The following is a 13,241-nucleotide window of genomic DNA, read 5'->3' as shown; positions in this document are numbered from 1 at the left end:
GACTTCACACACACGCACACGCACACACACACACACACACACACAGACATGTATATTTCTCTTTCTCTCAGATTGTTCAGTCTCTTTGCCTATTCATTACTGCATATTACTGTTTTTGATACCCTCCATTCTGCAAGTGTGTGGGTCTTCACTGCTTATTATTGTGTAATCAGCGTGTGTTTAAACGCCCTTGTGTGTGTATGTGTGTGAGTGTGTGTGTGTGTGTGTGTGTGTATGGAAATCTCCAGCGCCCGAGCTCGGGTGTGTGACCGAGTGCTACCCTGTATCTGAGGGTATCTCTGTGTTTGTGTGTCAGCAGCATATTGCTTGGCTTAGGGCGGCGCCAACCCAGCGCCGGCGCTCATTACATCACCTCCACACTCACGCTCACACACACACGCACACACACACAAACACACAAGGGCGTACAGAGCCCCCGCAACTACCTGCTTTGTCCAGCACTGCCCATCTTGGCTGCTGGCTGTGTTAGCGGTGAGGTCATTCTTCACAATCTCTGGGATTCCTCATCCGAGTGGAGTGTGTAGTCATTGTTTTCTACTCGTGTGTGAAACCGTTTGTGTGTGTGTGAGAATACTTTTTACTTAATAGTTCCCATTCGTTGCTTGACGTGTGTGTGTGTGTGTGTGTGTGTGTGTGTGCGGCTGCCACATCACAAAACACATTCAGGGTGTGTAGATTCACAAACTATAATGCAGATTACAGACGTGGCGGAGTAATTGAAGAGCAAACATCTCATTACGCAGAGAACATTGTATACAGGCTCAGCTCTATTACAGGCCACAACTCAGGGACACTTTAAAGCGGCTCCACAGCATGAAAGGCGGGCCGAGGGCAGACGAAAAGGCAGAGAGGGAAGAGTGTGAAAGTTTAATGCCGCCACACAATGTTCCCCCAGCGAACGGCGTTCCCGCTCACACACACACACACACACACACACTTGGATGAGCGAGGTAATTTTACCTGAGTAAGCAGATACCCATCAGGCCCCATCCATCACCGTGGACCGGGCGAGGTAAACGTCTCCCAGGCAACGGCGCTGTGAGGCGGCAACCAAAGTTCGGGGGCGACATTATTCGTCTTTTAAGCGTCACGTTTTATTGTGAGGCTGTGCAGTAAACTCGGGTGTTGCAGAAGAGGCTGAAGGGCGGATGGAGAAAATGAGAAAGCGCGATAAGAAATGAGGTCGCACAATCTGATGGAATTTAAACCCTTTCACGCACCGCAAGCAGAGAAGAAGAAAAACATGTACATTTTACCATATCTCTTTAGAAAATCATGCACATACACTTTTGGAAAACCCACGCAGAAACACGTGAGAGACCCCCCACTTGTAGAGGAAGGGGCTCACCGAAAGAAGTATTGTTTATGTAATAAGAGCTAATGGGTTGCTTCATAGGACATGGAGTGTGTTTGATGTGGCGGAGGAGCAGCTGGAAAACATCAGCGTGGGACGGAGGGAGTCTGTATACACAGGGATATACAACTGATGTACCCTTAAGACCGTAGTGTGCGTGTGTGTGCGTGTGTGTGCGTGCGTGTTACGTAACGTATTGTAAGAGATACACCTATTGAACACTGTGTACAAAGGCCAGTGAACTTAAGGCCCATATATGTTCTGATGGGCCGGGTACATCATCATCACCATCATGCAACACTGACCCCTGACTTCATCTCATCACTTATATTGTTTTGCTTCTGTTTTAAGTTGCAATGCCACACTGTGAAGTATCACTTGACTGGCCTCGCGCGGCCTTAAAGAGTTTAGCTCACATGTTCATATTTAGTAAGATGCAGATTTTCCACAAGTTCTGACGCCTCCTACTCCACTAAAAGGAAAGTAACAGCAGCAATTTAGTCCGGCAGATGTTATCTAGACAGACTAAGAGAGTCGCAACAGCTGCAATTGTAACATTTGCTCCACCCAAAGGCAATGAGTATTATAGAGGCTTTACATTCAACACCTGTATCACCTGTTATGTGAAACAGAAGGGGTAAGAGCTTCTACTGAAGGATATTTGCAAATTACCTTTGAGAAATAAGGTTGAGATGATATATTTCGTAATATATTTGGGTTCAAGTTATCTTTGGCTAAAGGGTTAACAAGTATAATACCGCGGGTGAGTAAAGCCAGCAACAAATTGCTGGAGCAAGTCACCGAGGAGTGAGCCATCTCGCTTCCTCCCCGTCTCTGGTTAGAGTTGCACGTGCACAATATACGGGTAAAGACAAAGTTTATGGGTTATGGTTAGGGTTAGAGCATTTAAAATTACCCTGGAAACTGGGTGGTTTAGCTGGGTGGCGTTAGAGGATGTGGGTGACATGTATGCAGTTTTCTGCTTTCATGCAGGCGGACAAAACATGACAGTTAACTTGAGACGTTGTTGTCATTTGATACCCACGAATAAATAAAACAATATGGAGAGTAACAGTAAAAGTTGACTGTGAAGAATAACATTTACAATCTCTCTCTCTCTCTCTCTCTCTCTCTCTCTCTCTCTCTCTCTCTCTCTCTCTCTCTCTCTCTCTCTTTCTCTCTCTCTCTCTCTCTCTGAACACACATTTAAAACACAAACAGGAGCAACAACAATGTAATAAACTGTCTCACATCAGCACCTCTCCACCTGCGTTTGCTTTGTCGTGGCTGAAACGCCTCACACTGAACTGTTGCTGTTGCAGCTCTGCAGCGGGACATGAGCTTTGAGTGCTTGCTAAGCATCAATGTTTCTTTGTGCCCTGAGGGTTTTATTTAGTTTAATTGCGATATCAGTGCCGTGCCACAAGATGGGAGTGCAGGGCTAATGCCGGCAGACGTGTTTGATGTGAAAAAAAGATGTCGTCAAAGCCGTACAGGTCAATCTTTATTATAGTGAGTATAATTTTGTCCACTGAAACATCTCAACAGGTACATCCTCTCATCCTGCCCCGAGGCCCCGCTGGTCACCCTGACAACCGCTTTCCCCTGACGACCATTCCCTGACGACGGCATTCCTCTACACAAAACGTGCTTTAACACACGCGCTCCCCTCCGAGCTCCCTGCAGCCGTCACAACCCTCAAATGGCTCCTGACAATGACACACGCTTTGATCACACCCTCTATTTAAATGCATCTGGGGCATGTTTGGCAGGTTGTGCTGCAGCTGGAGGGGGGGAATACACACACACACACACACACACACACACACACACACACACACTTATCCGAGTGCACTCTCATCGCTCTCTGACTGTGGAGCCAGTGGGTGTGGCTGCATTAAGAGGCAGCATCTCTCTGCTTTTATTGCTGATCATTTTACACTCTAGAGCGATATTCCTATACGATCTTGTCTTTCCTCCCTCTCTCTCTCTCTCTCTCTCTCTCTCTCTCTCTCTCCCTCTCTCTCTCTCTCTCTCTCTCTCTCTCTCTCTCTCTCTCTCTCTCTCTCTCTCTCTCTCTCTCTCTCTCTCCCTCCACACAGCGTTCGTATTCACGTTCTGAAATTCCCAGGAGCTCCTCCTGCTCTTCAGACACCAGTTTCGGAGCGACAACCAGAGCTCAGTTCCTCCTCTCTCCTCTTCCTCGTAACTCCCCCCCAGTCACTAAATCTTCTTCTTATTAAAGTCTCCCCTCTCCACCCACCCCCACTTTATCTTCCAGTAGTGGTCTACACACCAGAGGCGTGGGGGATGGAGGGTAGAAACGTGATCTCTCTTTCCCTTTATCTCTATCTCTCTCATCCCATCTCTCCCTCTACCTCTCCATCCCTCTCTCTCCTTCCCTATGCGCCTCTCTGTCTCATCCTCTCTCTCTCTCTCTCATCCCCTCTCTCCTTCACTCTTTCTCATCGTCTCTCTCCTTCCCTATGCTTCTCTCTCTCCCTCTGTCTTTCTTATCCTCTCTCCCCTTCCCTATGCTTCTCTCTCTCCCTCTCTCTCATCCTCTCTCTCTTGCTCTTTCATCCCCTGCTCCCTCTCTCTCATCCTCTCTCTCTTTCATCCCCTCTCTCCCTCTCTTTTTCTCCTTCCCTATGTATCTCTCTCTCTCTCTCTCTCTCTCTCTCTCTCTCTCTCTCTCTCTCTCTCTCTCTCTCTCTCTCTCTCTCTCTCTCTCACTGACCTTGTTTTGGACTATTGATCCACGATCTCTGGGAGCGGTGGTCATTTTGTGACGCCTCATGTCATGACATCGTCATCGTGGGACACAAGTCATCTTGTTTTTTTTGGAACACTGTTAGAAGTTCCTCTTTTAGAGCCAGAAGGAAACAGAACATTATAGGAATGAGGAAGATGACGACTTACCTTAAACATTGAGGGGTTTTTGTGCGATGTTGCCACAGTCTATTTTTAAATCATCATGTTTCCAGAGTTATATATCGGTGCTTGTTAAAATTTAAAGTAACACTGCTTCTCTGGAATCCCCCATCATTCCCTCTGGTTTCTGTTTCTCGGCATTTTTATTTTTCCTCCACACATAGCGGGAATGTTCTCATCTCAGAAGAAGCTTTGATCTGTCTGACCGGTTGGCTGCCGCATATCTTGCTCTTTTTACTTATTTTTTTTGATCTATGTGTGTGTTGTGAGAAATTTTAAAAAGGTGTCAGACAGGAGAGCTGCACCTGTGAAGATCACTTGATCTACTGAGAACACCTCGGCTGTTTTTTTAGTTTCCACTCTTGCCTTTTGATATATTTATACTCTGATTCTGTCACTCATACATAAACGTCCCCGATACGCAGCTTTATGTCTGTGTGTGTGTGTGTGTGTGTGTGTGTGTGTGTGTGTGTGTGTGTGTGTGTGTGCTGTCATAGAGTAATCTGTGTTTTCTCTCCAGTACCACATTGTGTTGACAGGATCTGTCAGCTGTCTGCTTATAATGGTTTGAAATAAAGACAACTGTGAGCTAAAAGAGGACCTTAGAGGAGACGGGGGAGACACACAACTTGAGTGTAGCATTAACCATGAGAGATCATTTGATGATCTATATTGTTGAGGAGATAAGTGTGTGTTTTCACCCCTCGGGAGCTGAGCGTTCACAGAGGCAGAGAGTGGGAGGGGCCCACTCTCTCTCTCTCTTTCACACACACACATACTCACACACGCACACACACTTGGTAGTGAGCTTGTCAGTATTGGATGCCGCCGTTGCTTCAGCAGCTGGATGTTCGGGACTGGAAGTGTGTCAGCACGGAGAATAGGACTGATTTGATTGTTTGTGTTGTGTTTTTGCCCGCTGGATCTGTGTGTGTGTGTGTGTGTGTGTGCGCGCGCGTGCGTGTGTGCTGTTTGTTTTATAGGAATGGTGTCAGTGGGTCTTTAGCACAGTCACTACACTGTGTGTGTGTGTGTGTGTGATCCAGGGTGTGTTTTCATGCTCGAGTGCAAGGAGCAGCGTTCTCTCAGGAGAAGGAATACAGATGTAGTGTAACAGGACAACGAGATGATCCACCCCCATTAGGGGCTGAGGGACTGCCCCCCAACCCCACACACACACCCCCACACACCCCCAAAATAATGGGGAACAGCGTCCAGAAGAAGAAGAAGAAGGTTCAGGAGGGGAAATGCTCGAGCCCCATCAAGGAGAAGCCGAAGGGCTTCTGGCTGTTTGGACATGCAGACAAAGTGAAAACCGGTAAGTCTGGGCTGGACTGAGTGTTTTGGATGTGAGCACTCTGAGGAGCAGTAGTTGTCTGCGTGTGCACGTGGGTGTGCACGTGGGTGTGCGGTCATGTGCTCGTTCCCACAGTAAGCTCTTTGGGAGTGACAATACTCCCTCATGCTGACTTTACCTTCGTCAGCTTCAAGGCTTCCTGCTTATTGCACAAGTGTGCATGAAGAGGGTTGTGTGGGGCAAGAAGAAGTGTGTGTGTGTGTGTGTGTGTGTGTGTGTGTGTGTGTGTGTGTGTGTGTGTGTGTGTGTGTGTGTTTTTGTTCTGATGATTTTGTTTCTCTTAAACAGACCAGAGGATTTTAAATGGAAACAGATTGTGTTGTTTTTTTTGGTGGGGAGCTATTTTCACCCAAACTTCCCCAATCCACCTGAATCCTATACTGTGTGTGTGTCTGTGTCTGTGTGTGTGTGTGTGTGTGTGTGTGTATGTGTGTGTGAAGCAGAAATGCTCACGTTGAATAATTTATGTTTTTGTGTACAAACACGTCTTGAATTCGTTGTCTGTTAGGGTGGTTGTCTGCATGTGATTGTTTTCTTGTGTGTGAGTGTGTGTGTGTGTCTGTGCGTGGGTGTGTGTGTGTGTGTGTGCGTGTTACCTTGTGATTCTGTGAGTTGTCATTAGCAGACCGGTCCACCTTTAGTGGAGCAGAGAGCTTAGCTCGTCCCAGGCTGATCATTGTCTCTGTTAACAGACCCTGAAGCAACAAAAAAAAAATCAACAACAGACAAACAGGTTTAACACAACCTCGCACAGATTGTCAGATAACTCTCTGCCACAAAGATTTTTGTCTCTCGCAAAGCTGCTGTTGACGTCTTCTGTTTCTTTCTGTTGAATGATTTTTTTTTTCTTTCCGCACCCAGGACTATTTTTGGTCCACCTGCGTTTCTCACATCACTCCACGCCCGTCTCTCTTCTGTCTCGTGGATTATTGTTGACAACATAGTGAAGCTGCAATAATAAATATGTTTATATCAACAATTACTATACGTGTAATATGACAGGCTGCTCGTTGGTTACTAAACTCCTCAGTTCGACACCGTTTTATAGCATCTTTCTGCTCATTGTTTTGAAATGAGTGCTTTAAAAAATCAATCTGTACGCTACATGCTCGGCACCAAACTACACATTTCAGATATTCTCCTCAGGAGTTATTAAAGCAAACCAAAAGCAAAGCTCAAAGTTGAGTGAATATTGGAGTTACATCCACCAAGAAACGATCAACTTGATGAGGTAATAAGACGTCAGTGTTGCGTTTGCAGCTTGTTCTGCAGCGTCAAGTGGTGAAAGAAATGTATCATTGCTGCTTTAGTGACGGACACCATGGAGCCACGCAGCCCTACTGTTGTTTTAGACGTAAACAAACCATAACAAGTATGTTATTGTTTCTCTCTTTCATTTTTTGTGTTTCTTTTTGGCACCTTCATTGGCAAAGACTGTCACCCTCTCTAAAGCACAACATGACCTGATTTAATCCTGCCACACTGTTTCATTTTCCCTTTGAACCGCTCTACTGGTTTCTCAGTAAACCAGTAGAGCGGTTCAAAGTAAACAACAATGTAGCGGACCCAAAAGCCGACATCTGTGCGGCAGCGTCGGGATGAAATATTTCCACTTGAAATTCACTTATTTTTGAAGTGATTTTTGATGAGCAGATGCTGATGGAGCAGTTCGTCCACCACAAAGCCTCCACAGAGCGGCGTTGCCTCTTTCGTCAGTCGGCGGTCAGGGTCGTGAGGCCATTAGGTGCGTTAGAATATTACCAAATGTGTCTTGTGTGCTTGTGTCATTAGACAGCGTGAAATATTACCAACATGAGCCGGAAACCAAACCGCAATAATAATAATAAACCGGGTGTTTTTTTTAATTTTTAATTTGCAAATGAAAAGAGGAAAGCATTCAAATTTAGGCTGCTTTTTGTGTTTCACCAAAATGGCTGAAATTGTTTCCTGATGTCACTGGTTTCCATGGTAACACCTGGCGCTATACTGAACCATGTGTGTTTGAAGGTACGGAGATGCATCAGCTGTCAGAAAAACAAGACTTTTAGTCAAACAATAAGACGCTGTTTGTGTTAACGTGTGTGTTTGTTTGTGTGCGTGTGTGTGTGTGTGTGTGTGTGTGTGTGTGTGTGTGTGTGTGTGTGTGTGTGTGTGTGTGTGTGAAAGATGGACCACTCGCTCTGGATAATGAAAGTTTTTGTGTACAAACACGTCTTGAGTTCGTCGTCTGGCCGGGTGGTCGAGGTCTGCGGGTTATTGTCGTCTTCCGTTCTCCTGAAATCATCGCCTCATTCAGGGGAGTTTATTCAGAAAGTTGGGGTGTGAATGCATTCCTGCCAAATTTCCTCGTGCATGAGCACCCATGAGGCACGCACACACACACACACACACACACACACACACACACACACACACACACACACACACACACACACAACCTCTTGAAATGAGGCTCAATTCCTGTTTTAGTTTTAGTTTTTGGTGACTTCAGCTGCTTTTTGTTACACAACAGCCCCAGAAACGAAGACCGATTGAGCAAGAGGAGGAGAAGACAGGAGTGCATTGTAATACTATAGTGTTTCTGCAGCTGTGTTGATGCAATGCTCCTCAAAGTTGTTGATTTAATACCAGCAAACCGCAGCTAATGGATTAAGAGCAGCCACACGGTCCCTCGGTCTCTCTCTGTGCCGCAGTAACGCAGCTTCAGCAGGCCAGTGAAACATGCAGGGGATGAACTCTGTGACTGGATCCTCTCCATGTGCTCCCGAAATATGTGTCAGGCGTGGGGCCTTTGGTAAAGTTCCAAAGCAGACACCCTGCCCGGCGTCCTTCACAACACCTGAGAGGTTGTTCATGCTGGAGGATACGACACTTAACAGACTGGGAGACGACTGGATGTAACTTAGTCCTCAAACCTCAAATAGCGTGAGATCAGCATCCTGAAAAGCAGCCATGATAGAAGCGGCGTGTCTCCGCAGTGAAGAGAAGCAATTGAGTTACTGTGTTACTCATTAACTGTGTAATTTCTGTCATATGGATCGACTATGTTGTAATCGTATCATGTATTCTGGACACATCTATGGCATTTCTGGCCGGCCGGCCGGCCTTCTTGCCTTCCTTCCTTCCTTCCTTCCTTCCTTCCTTCTTTGCCTCCATTTAATGTTTTGAACCCATTTAAAACAGATCTATTTTTTATTCAACTGGGTAAAGTTGCATACCTAAACTGTTGTAAAGAAGATGGCACATGGCACAAATTTAAAGTTAAATAATATTAAAACGTGGACCCTCAAGGTTTGTTTTTTTGACTAATAGATTATTCCACCACATTAACTCTTTCTCAAAACAGGGAGAAATGTTCTAAGTGTGGACCACAAACATGAGAACTAGACGCTGCAGAACATTTTAATATGAGGTCTCGGGCTGTTAGAAGACACGGCATGGTGTGCAGAGCTGAGACGATGCCGACGGAGCTGCAGAGCCACAAAGATGTCTTTTCATCCGGTGACGTGAGCGCGAGGACAGTAGCTGCCGTGGATAAGATTAGCTCACTGTGAGCTCACTTTACTGCATCCACAGGTGGTCCGAGGCAGCCAAACACACACAACACACAACACGCACACAACACAAGCACATCTTTTCATTCTTGGGCCCTTCTGAGCTCTCATGAACTCGTGTGATGTAACTGGCGGGCCTCCAGATGTTTCATATTAACTTCTCATAACCTCAGCTGGCTTTCATCACAGACAGTTTGTCTCCGCTCTGAGACGAGAAGAACGATCCATCTGATGAACGGCTTATACCTGTAAACCGAAATATCTGGGACGTGTTTTGAAACTTCTACCTTCACGCTGCTCCCTGCTGCCTCTCCTTTCGGCTGTTATCTCCTTGACCTTGGATTGATGGTTATTCATCTTCCAGCCTTCCAAACTGGCAGACATTGTTGCATACAAGACTTACACTGACTGTGAAAAACCAGAGCAATGAATTTGTGACTTCAGGGACAATGTAGGGGATTGAGAGGTGCAGTGACAGAATTGGGGAGGGAGAGGGAGGTGACTCCCGTCTGGAGGATACAAAGGAGGAAGAAGAAGAGAGGAACACGCTGCACGGGGCTGTGTATAATTCCAGAACAAGGCTGCCCGCAGATATCCCCGCCATTTTCATTACGACTGTCTTGTGGCGGCTTGTGATATCCCATATTCCATTATCCTGCTTGGTAAGGCTCGCATAAGCCTTTTGATTCCTGTAAGCCGGGCTAAGACGTCTCTTTTCTCGGTCCTCCTTTGAAGATCTCATTCATAGCGTGCTTCTGTCATGGCCGTGGACTCCCCGCAGAGAAGCTGAGGCAACGCAGTCGGATAAAGAAAAGATGACTTTTTCATCTCCGCTATCTTTTCCTGCCTCCGCCTCGCCCCGTGCCGTCTTCCAGCCCGGGCGTTTTATGTTTTGTTGCCGTTCCTCCTCCGTGAATCTCACCGCTGTCTGTTGTTTTCATGCTGCGCAGCAATACCTGCACATACCTAACCTCCGTTCCTCTTCTTTAACTTTCTTTTCGTGCTCTCTCGGAAGCCGTATTTGCCTCTGACTGAGTTACCAACTTCTGCCTCCTTACTTTCCAGGTTCGGAGCTTCTCACCTTCTGTTTTACGTCCGTTTTGTCCGCCTGTAACGTTTTGTTCTGGCCTGTCGCGCCAACCTCTGTTTGGAGATGAATAGAGGTCGTTGACTTCTTCCTCCATCATGTCCTCTCATGCCCTTTAGCTGTTGGAACTTTTGTTTGTTTCCTCTAAATGAAAGGACTTTTTTTTGGGCAGCATGTAATTATGGTTTGTCTGTGTACTCTGGTTCTATATGTAGTATGGGAATTCTTTACCCATTGGATGGTATATCCAGAGCCTTTTTAAGAAATAATCAATCCCTAAAGGATACACAAACCCATTAGCAAGTCTCATGCATGCAAAAAATGAAAGAGTACGTAGAGTATTCCTTAGTTGCTTTGTGACAATTTGACCCAGATTTATTTTAAGCTTCCAACGGGAAAGAAATCCTGTAATTTCAAGAGAAGTGTTTTGCTCATTACTCATTCAAAAAACTTATGTGAGTGCTTCCTGCAGGCAGTGATACATTGCACCACATAATACATTCATTTCCCATTCCAATCATTGGCTTAATTAAAGCATTTTCTGTAAAAAAATAAATAAAAAAAAAGAAAGAAAATGAAGTTCTGAAAACAAGCTCAGCCCCAAACAAAAGATTCATGAAGGCAGAAACACAAATAGCGGGAGCCTATTGACCCAGATCAGTCGGTCTGGGGTAACTTGTTCTTCCGTTTTAAACTACTGAAAGCTATTTCAGTTTCCTTGTAGCAAGATGCTTTGAGTGAAATGGAGTTCCCTCTGGTTAAAGGCTAGATTGTGTATATGTCGAGGGCTTTTATTGTGGAAGGAGTGGATCTGGTCTGCCTCTGTCAAGATGGAAATGAGGTATAAAGTTTGCAGACTCTGCTCTTGACTGTGGAGCCTCTGTGTTGTTGTACATTGCTGTGTACGCTTTGAAAATGTCCATTCTGCACAATTTGATTGGTTGATGGCTTCATTTGCAGTGCGAAAGCTACGTATACATAGATCAGGTACATTTCTGTAGCTTCGTTTAAGTTGTGTCATTGGACTTTTTGTTTGAGTAACATGTAAGTTAGCTTCAGTGGATCATAGATCTCTCTGTGTGCAGAATAAAAGGACTCTTTCTCTCAGTCCAGTGGCTTCCTGCATCACCACCTAAATTGAATTAAAGTATCAGACCATACCATTATACACACACACACACACACACACACACACACACACACGCACACACACACACACACACACAGAAATGTGTGTGACCTCACCACTCAAAAGTCATTACTTCAACTCTGAACATGGCTCGGGTTTCATGTTTATTATTTTATAACGAGAACAAAATAATCTTTTATTGCTCTCGTCCGGCTTTGTTTTCCATCGTCGCCGTGTCCAATCTATTATCTGAAACTTGTGACAATCTTCGGCGAGCATGTCCCGCCCCGCTGCTGGAGAACAAAGCCACATCAAACCCAACATTAACACTCACTGAAATTAAGTTAACCATCAATCAAAACTTTTACTGGTCTTCTGACACCGATAAGAATAAATCTGATTCGCTACGCTGCGATGATTAGAGATGTTCTGTCTCTGGTTAGAACAACGAAGACCGAAGCAGACATTTTTAGATTGATTTACCTAAAAATCAAGAAACTTTAACAGCTGTTCAGATTCCTTTTATGTTTTAAAGTTACTTTTATCAGCATGAAAAGGCCTCAGAATAATTTTAGACCATTATTATATTATATCATAGGACACATGACTGACACTGATGAATGTAGGTTAATCTCGTCACACATTTATAAAGACAAAACTAGCTACTAACTACCATTGAAAATATTTGAGAAACATGTTGTTGCATACAGCCATTCATTAACCTGTGAACAAATATTCATGTGACCTAATTAATGATGAACGAGGGTGCTTGAAGACAGAAAAAAAAAGCACAATAAAACAAAACACAGGGAGAGTGGACGGGCCAAACTGTTCATTCATCACTGTTCGTTTGTCACGTAACTGCGGTACTTAAGTGACGCCACTTCTCTAGTTATTTGAACCCAAACCACAACATTTTCCTAAACTAAGTGGTTCCCTGTGACGATTAAGGATCATTTGGCATGAAACGAGCGTAAATGGACACGTTGCAGGACTTTCGTAAAGGAAAACTCTGAAAAAAATGAGTAACTTTTTCAAAAAGATATCACACATACAGTTGCATGAAAATACTTTCCCCAAAGTCATGAGCTATAAATAGTATACATGCATTATATTCTGTACATATAATGTCAATCAATGCACGATTAACCTCAACAACTAAGGTTTTGTGATCTCATTGGCGTCAGGAGACCTTGAACCCAGAACCGAGCAGCTGATTATGTTCCAAGCAGATGGGGCCAGCGCTGGCGACGGACGCCTTTTTGTTCAACATTTGGCAGCAGCTTCCCTCAAACACGCTGTCGTCTTTTCACACGGATTTACACGTGTTTCAGGACCGAATCGGTCCAAATGGTTTTGACTTGTTTACGAATGCGAAAGCTTAGTTCACTGGCCGTGCATAACGGGATTTCACTGAGAAAGAGTGATGCGGAGGAGTGTGTTTTCTGAGACTTAAGTGAAGGCTCACAACTGGCAGAATGAGATGTTGTTGTTGTCTGTGGCCACGAGACAGACGCACACAACTCTCAGTGTCGGCATTCTCGCACACACACACATTGTGCTAATGAAGGAACTTGTCAGACGCTGGTGTGCCACACGGGTTGTGCAGTGACAACAGGCTGCGTCCGTTCAAGCCTGACGTGTTCAGTGTGATCCGGGTCGACAGTGTTGTGTCACTCGAGCCTCACAGCTCTGCACTCCATCTGAACTCAGATCAGCACACTCCATACTGACGAAAGACATCGACGTGTTTTACGTTTGACGTTGTTGAACGGCTTCTACATCCAGCAATTTGTGGCTGAATC

At 45.1% G+C, this 13,241-nt stretch overlaps 1 protein-coding gene across 2 annotated transcripts in view; it reads left to right on the top strand.

The window, feature by feature from the left end:
* The window catches only part of nhsl3 (NHS like 3), a 34,044-nt gene that overhangs the window by 5,175 nt on the left and 15,628 nt on the right, over positions 1–13,241 (top strand). Inside the window, exon 1 of one of the 2 annotated variants that reach the window (XM_068575006.1) lies at positions 5,123–5,627. The exons of the other annotated variant lie outside the window; for it this stretch is intronic. Within the exon in view, the coding sequence (XP_068431107.1) occupies positions 5,510–5,627 (118 nt within the window). The 5' untranslated portion in view covers positions 5,123–5,509. Of the gene's footprint in view, positions 1–5,122; positions 5,628–13,241 lie in introns of those variants that run through there. 2 annotated transcript variants of the gene reach the window in all.

This window comes from Clinocottus analis, unplaced genomic scaffold (genome assembly GCF_023055335.1).
Source record: "Clinocottus analis isolate CAN_PGR_092001 unplaced genomic scaffold, fCliAna1.0.p SCAF_14, whole genome shotgun sequence".
In the NCBI taxonomy this organism is placed as follows: Eukaryota; Metazoa; Chordata; class Actinopteri; order Perciformes; family Cottidae; genus Clinocottus; species Clinocottus analis.
Note: the sequence above shows the minus strand (reverse complement) of the source record. Positions and strands in the feature narration are given on the sequence as shown.